The sequence below is a fragment of the Limulus polyphemus genome, unplaced genomic scaffold (assembly GCF_000517525.1).
Source record: "Limulus polyphemus unplaced genomic scaffold, Limulus_polyphemus-2.1.2 Scaffold599, whole genome shotgun sequence".
NCBI lineage: Eukaryota > Metazoa > Arthropoda > Merostomata > Xiphosura > Limulidae > Limulus > Limulus polyphemus.
In genome coordinates this window covers 288,643-296,355 of record NW_013666209.1, presented here as the reverse complement: position 1 = coordinate 296,355, position 7,713 = coordinate 288,643, and the positions used below count along the sequence as shown (strand labels likewise).

General features: G+C 29.2%; 1 protein-coding gene across 1 annotated transcript in view; it reads right to left on the bottom strand.

Moving 5' to 3' along the window:
• The window catches only part of LOC106459376 (attractin-like), a 45,905-nt gene that overhangs the window by 19,577 nt on the left and 18,615 nt on the right, over positions 1–7,713 (bottom strand). The window contains exons 5-10 of the mRNA XM_013918992.2: positions 5,212–5,374; positions 4,538–4,631; positions 2,250–2,502; positions 1,027–1,207; positions 501–655; positions 63–153 (exon numbers count right to left, since the gene is read on the bottom strand). Of these exons, the coding sequence (XP_013774446.1) occupies positions 63–153; positions 501–655; positions 1,027–1,207; positions 2,250–2,502; positions 4,538–4,631; positions 5,212–5,374 (937 nt within the window). The remainder of the gene's footprint in view (positions 1–62; positions 154–500; positions 656–1,026; positions 1,208–2,249; positions 2,503–4,537; positions 4,632–5,211; positions 5,375–7,713) is intronic.

Here is a 7,713-nt window from a genome sequence, read left to right as displayed (position 1 = left end):
CATCCAATAGCTGAACTAAGAAATATAAGGAAGCTTATATTATTTGCAATCTGAAAACTTACGTATTGTAGATGTTTGCTGTGTGACCAAAGCGAGAAAAAGTTGCTAGATATTCTGGTACAGGATTGTCTAGTGTTTCCCATGTGTCACATTCTTCAAAAAATGAAAAGAAAACACATATTTGAGGTTAAAAAAATACTTAAAAATATTCTTTATGAAGAAAATTAAAAGCTTTTTTGTCTATCACCCTTTGAACCAGAAGTTGGCAGCACATTCTGTGAATCTCTTTCTAGCTGCCCAAGGAAACTAAAGTTATCAAACACAGAATATCTAGAGAGATTCCTAAGTACATAAATAAATAATAAATCTTAATTAAAAAATAAAATATTAACAAGATCTACCTTATCAATGTAATATTTTTCAATAATCTCGAAAATGTTTTCATATTTTCAGTACAGTACTTTTGCAATTTCAAAATAGATAAAAATTTCATGACATACGAACGTCATAAGCTTGAAAGTCTGCAGAGAAACATTTATCTCCTGTACTAAATGATGTATCATTATGAGTGTTTCCCCCAAACACTAGTAACATGCCATCGAGAAAAACTCCACTATGTAAGTACCGGTATGATCCACTTGAAGCAAGTTGTGACCTGTGAAAAAACAATTATGAGCATTCATGATGAAACTTAGCTGAATGGACAGCAACTGCCTGTTGTAGAAACATAAGTGTAGAGGATGACGTTTCAAAAGTCATCGGCCTTTTGAAACATTGTCCTCTACACTTGTGTGTTTCTACAACAGGCAGTTCAACTAAATTTCGTTATATTCAAAGATATTTATAATTTTTATTCCTAGTATTCAGAGGAAAAAAAAAAAACGCAAGATGGTCAAAACAGAAATTGAATACCAAATCTGTGAAGGGGAAAGGCTACAAAAAATTCAAGTCTACCATTACTAATTAAATACTTTGTAATTAAAGTACATTTTACTAACAAAGCTGAACTTTTAAGAAGTCTCTCACCAGGAATGTTCAAAAGGATTGTAGGCATACAACAAGTCAACCACCATTCCTGCTGGACCCTGAGAGTGGTACCCACCATAGACATAAATCAGTTGACCAATTTTATCATATGTACTGGTGTGGCCAAATCCTCCTTTTACAATTGCACCTTTAGCTTTTACTGTTTTCCATGATAATGACACTGTAAGAAAATGCATTATTTGCAAAAATACTAAGAATATGTTGTTGATTATTAGTTAGACACATAAAAACAATAAAATTAAGTATAAACAGATGTATACTGTTATTAACTTTAAGCTATTTAAGATAAACAATTGTAGTTTCCTGTTACGGACTGTAGTCATTCTATAAAGCGAAAAAGGGTAACTTATATTTATTTCTTAAATATATAACCTCCATAGTGTAAAGAATTTTGTATATATGTTCAAGTTGTTTCTAGTATATATATTATTTTAAAAATAAGTGGAGTGCGTGCTGTTAGTTTATTGTCAAATTTATTGCCAACAAGTCACAAACACCTACTGTAAAAGAATCCTTAACCCAACACACCCATATACTTACATTACTATAAATACTACTAAAAAGTAAGTTTCCAACATTTAAGAAACAAGTGGGCATACATGTATAAACAACTCTAAGAACCTTTTTAGTGTGGTAGCTACATTTCAACATAATCATTATTCAACAGTCAATATGAAATTACTAACTGAATGGAAAATAATTTCTTCAAAATAAGACAGACTGTTATAGAAGTACATTGTACATTAAAAGTCAACCAATAAACTATGAAGTACTTTCCAAAGTACCGCACTAGCAAATTACCATATATTATGCTACATTAAAGCTGCAACTTATGGCACATGTTTTAAAATCAGAATTGCAATTATCTACCAGGTAAATTGCATTAGATATTTCAAATACAAAGATTGATAGTAAACTGTATTACAAATATGCAACACACTGAATTACTGTGTAGTGTTTTAAATATTCACAGAAGTAACAACTCGTGGTTTATTTAATGAAAAATCACTGGAAATAAAGCATCATAGTTTATCTTAACAAAGTAAAATTATTTATAAAAAAATTAATTAAAAATCAACAAATACTGATATATCAAAAGATAGTCACAATATTAAGCTGCAATTTTTTCAATACAAACAGTGTTCCACAGTAAAAACTTATACCAACTACACTAATAAAATATTTTGTATTAATCTACTCACAGAAGTTGTATTCCTGCACAGTGTTCAGGTAGCCCAAAACAAGGTTGTAACCAAAAATCACTACCATGAGATCATTTACCAAGGTAGCTGTATGTCCAACAACTGCTAACGGACTACAAAGATGACCAGTACAATTTGGATCTTCTTTATATTTTGTAATTTCTTTCCACACTTGATGGACAGGATCAAATGACCACAAATCATTTAACACATCACCACTTTTCAAACGTCCACCATACATGTAGATAAGGCCCTAATGAAAATTAAAGGATATTACAGAATTTGAGTATTATATAATGTACAACCATGTTAAATAAAATAAAAAAGTGGAATGACATTACTACAATAAAATGTATATCACTACATATAACACCCCAGTGTATATACACAACGCAAATATCTCAGATGATTTACATACTTATATTTTTTTGCCAAGTACCAATGAAGTTTCAACAATCACAGACAATATCAATGAAAAACTTATTATATTTTAAAATATAATGAATAACACCTCAAAATAATTGTGCTATATGGTGGAAAAGTTTAACCCTTGCTAACTAGGGTATGGTTAATATGAAATTAAAGAACAAGTTCAACAATCGCCAAGTTTTTTTTATATTTTTATTTTAAAAGGATGACATTTTGAGTTAGCACTTTTCATCAGATCATACAGCTTACAACAAAAGCACATGCACAGAATTTAAAGAATTACATGCGTCACATTTCGAATGTTAGCATGAAATTTATCTACAAAATTTCATCTTTACATAAATATTACAAGTCATAAAAAATAACAAAATAATTTAAATTTAAACAAAATATGGAAAAAATGAGAATCTATAGGAAAGAAAAGCATTCATTTAAACCGGATGGTTGTCCCCAGATTACGGATTAATATTCTTTCCTAATATAGCATTAAATGAAAGATGGCACTGATACCAGAAAAAAACAAATTCAACCATGAAACAAAAAACATTAAGTTTAGACATTCAAATTAGGTGTGTTTTTGAATTAAAAAGAATAAATCAAACTCTTCTGTATTACACTCACAATTTCTATCTTTCTCAGAATAAACTTTACAAAAACTGGAAATATTACTGACGATTTTTAATAGAAAAATTAAGATGATTATCGATCACATTCTTGTTTTACTTTTCTTTAAAAAAATTAATTTGTTTGTGTTAATTTTAGAGCAAAGTACCATTGGGCTATCTGCTGTATATTTTAATTTTCATGAAAGGTTGTTCACACTTTATAAGAAAGATCTAGACTTACTAGTGGCCACTGTAGAGGCAAACCATGGTAAGTTGAATCATATGTTGAGCAAATATGTATTCAGTTCACCATTAAATGTACAATGCCACTATAGCTAAACTTATGATTGGTTGGAATATGTTACAACTTTCTTAAAAGATTGTTAACTCTCCCAACACAGGCGCAGTCACTTTGACTGACCTTCTAACCACAATAAAATCAGATTTTTTTAATTAAACATTTTCTAAAGATTTGTCCGTGAAGATATGGTGTTGGAGTGTTGACTGACTAGCCTGAGTGCAAGGTGATTTTCTTGTTATGATTAAAAATACTTTTTTTTTATTTTAAAGTCTTCAAATTTCATTTGCCTAACTTCTAGGACCTCCTGAGTGAATATTCACAGTTTTCTTTCAGTAACATTTTATATCTTTATTTTTGCTTTATCATTTTAATTTTATGTGTAATATCTGTTTGTATTTTATTAACTAATAAACTTGTTAAAAGCAATCCACTCCTTGAGATGTAAATTCAAAATACAATACTATGGTAAGTATTTTAATTATTAATTAATTATTCTGTAATTAATCATTAAAATACCACACACACACATATATATATATAAAATCGCTCAGTAATAGTTTTAATATATTTATATTATGTGAAAACTTAAATTTAAAATACACAACTCATCAGAGTATAGAAAAATTATTGTTTTGTTGGCATCTATTTTTGTTTGTTTGTTTGTAATTAAGCACAAAGCTACACAATGGGCTATATGTGCTCTGCCCACCACGAATATCGAAACCCGGATTCTAGCGTTGTAAGTCCGCAGACATACCGCTGGGGGCAGCAACTATTTTTGAGTGATTGAAGAGTGTTAAAATATTACTCTGCATTAAATTATCAAACTGTAAGTCACCTATAAAACAACAAGCTGACAGATAAGATCCACAAGATAATTAACAATCATCATAATATAACTACATAAAAAAATAGTTTTATCCTATTATTAATCATTGGACTTAAAAAATTACCTTAAACACAACTACTGAGTGGCCAAATCGGGCTAATGGCTTTTTCTTACTGGCAGCATCAACAGTTTTCCACATATTCTTATGGAAATTGTATCTAGAAATGACAAGAAAGAAGAAGTCATTAGTTATAAAGATTAACAGCTTTATAAGCACAAATTAAGTAACAAAGAACAAATATAAATTTACAAAATATTATGATGATTACTCTGACTAGTTTCGATGTACTATGTATGTTATTTTCAAAGGTACGTCGAAACTAGTCAGGGTAATCATCTTCATGTTTTGTAAATGTGTGTTTGTTCTTTGTCATTTAATTTGTGCTCATAAAGCTGTTAATCTTTAAAACATTTGTAGATAGCACAAAGTACTACTTAACTTAAGTCAGTTGTTTTTAATTGTTATCACCCTGAAGCACTTATTGATTGAAATACAAAAATGTTAATAGAAAGCCAAATTTTAATATTTATTTTGTATTATTACATATGTAATGTATATTTCATAATAAAAAGATACCATCAGGAAAAAGATATTCCTTAAAGAAATATTAAAACCTGTTACTCATTTACGAAGGAGAAAAATTAAACCATGATGAAGAACTGGCTTTACTCTAATATAATACTCAACAGATTTTTATCTTTCTCTCACACAGTGTATTTCAATTACAATAGACACACTTGACTATGTTTTGGAAGACTGTTGTGTGGAAGTTCTCTCCTTCAATCACCCAAAACTCATCTTCATAGACAACAGACTGGTGCAAAGCTGTGGCCAGAGCAATTCCTGTTGTTTCCACAACTTCCCATCCTCCTTCAGAAGCAGCTAAATTACAATGTACCCCTGCAAACATCAACAAACTACAGTTGAATCATCATCAATTCAGATTATAGTATGAACATACACATGTAAAATCAAATAAATGAGCAAACACAACAAACATAACATGCTTATACGTTTTTATTGAAATGAAGAAAAGTCGCTACAAAGAAGTCATTATCTGATCTTCCACTCAAAAATCAGTCATATGTCGCATCTGTCAGGAAGTCATTTGTGGGAGGTCAGATCCATGTAAGATCCTTTAGTGCACAGAAAAAAAAAATAGTTGTATCTAAAAGGAAGTCATTATTCAGAGAGGTCGTATCCACTACAGACTACTGTGTACAGTAATGAACTAGACACTGGAACATGAACAAACAAGTTATTTTATACAGTAATGAACTAGACACTGGAACTTAAATAAATACATTATTCTATACAGTAACAAAATAGACATTGGAACATGAATAAACAAGTTATTCTATACAGTAATGAAATGGTCACTGGAACTTGAATAAACAAGATATTCTATACAGTAACAAAATAGACATTGGAACATTAATAAACAAGTTATTTTAAACAATGAAAAATAAAACCTTGATGACTTACTTAAAATAATGACTTTTGATGCTTTACTTTTTCTAGGTATTAAAAACAGGTTTATTATTTCAAATTAATAACATTTTCAAATGGGCCTACTTTCCACATCACTGAAGACTTACACTACCTCCTACACTGTACTCGTTGATCTAAAAGCTAAAACAATAGCCTCTTTTGTTAATTATTTTTGAAGTCTAATTCATAAAGGAACTGTCCTTTGTATTGAAAACATCTTATTTATTCAACCTAACTTTTTTTTTGGGCTTTCTACAAATTAAGGAAGTTCAATAACATCCACAATAAAGAATATTTTATGTCTATGGCAATGTTATAGTCAAATTTTAATCATCAAGTATTTATATCACTGAATACATGTTAGAATGCCACAAGAAAAATAACAAAATAAAGGTAAGGTATGGTACTACAGATCAATATGGTTATTTTAAACCAAAGAGATTAAATTCAAGTGTAACTACATGAGTAATCAATAACTTTTCGTTGTACAAATATAAAGTGCACAATATTACTTCATACATTATCATGTTATATTACATGGGTGCAGGGTAAAATCATTTATATAACTTTGCTATTATTGTTAGCTCAATATATTTATGAAAGCAAGGCTACAGTAGACAGTTGATGTTCTTTTCATGCAAAGTTAAAATATTCATTTAACAACCCTACAGCAGTATCCAAACATTTGATAGAGAAGAAAAAAAAGATATATATATAAGTTGTTAACAACATTATAAATGTTCTTTCTGAATCTAAGTTTGCTTTCTTTATGTAAAGTATATAAAATTTGATAAATACTGGTGAAAAACAAATTTTTATCACATTTATAATGGCTTGTTCAAGTAAAATAATTACATTATGCAAAGTTGTTTAATTTGATGACTTAAAACTGAAGTACAATTATTAAAGTAATTAGTATCATTTTTTTCTAATGTGAAGCATTCAAAATAATTGAAGCATTATCTGTAGTCTGTACTTCAAGAAAAAAAAAATTGTTGATAGATGCCCAGCCAGTTGCCATCCCTAATGGTAGTTCAAAAAGAAAAGTTGGTGAGGGATTGCTGCCAGACATTTGCCTTCCCTCTAGTCAGCAGTTCAAAAATAGTGAGTATATCAGATATCTTCCTCACCTTTCTCTCTTGAAGTAAAAAAATAACTTATAAGGCTAAAATTGGGCAAAACACAAATAGCTTTTTATGTAACTTTGTGCTTAATAACAAACAAACATAATAGCAATATTTTGATTTGTTGGATAGTTTGAATAACAGAAAATAGTATAAGTTGGTATTGAATGCTGCCAGACATTTGCAATTACCTCTAGTCAGCAGTTCAAAATTTAAAGTACAGTGGCAGATAACCCACTCCCTCCTTCTGAATCATGAACTGAATCAATTTGATAATAATTTCAATTAATCAGTTATAGGAAAAAAATCAAAACCATTAATATTCATAGAACTAAATTCAATTATTTAATGATTTTTGTGACAACCAATTTAATTGTAATCTTATTGTTGTAATAGTTAAAAACAGAAACACTAGTTTTGATTATTAGGTTAGCTTATGTGACATCAATCAACTGAATCACTGCTCATAGTTTAATCAACTGCACCAATAAATTGATTAAAATCAGTCCTTTGTTTACTGGTATACTTACCTTCTAGAAATTATAAATTCATGCTTTTTAACAAGAATAAATTACACATATACACTGAGTGGTCACAAGTAAACAGACACCTAATTTTTCATCA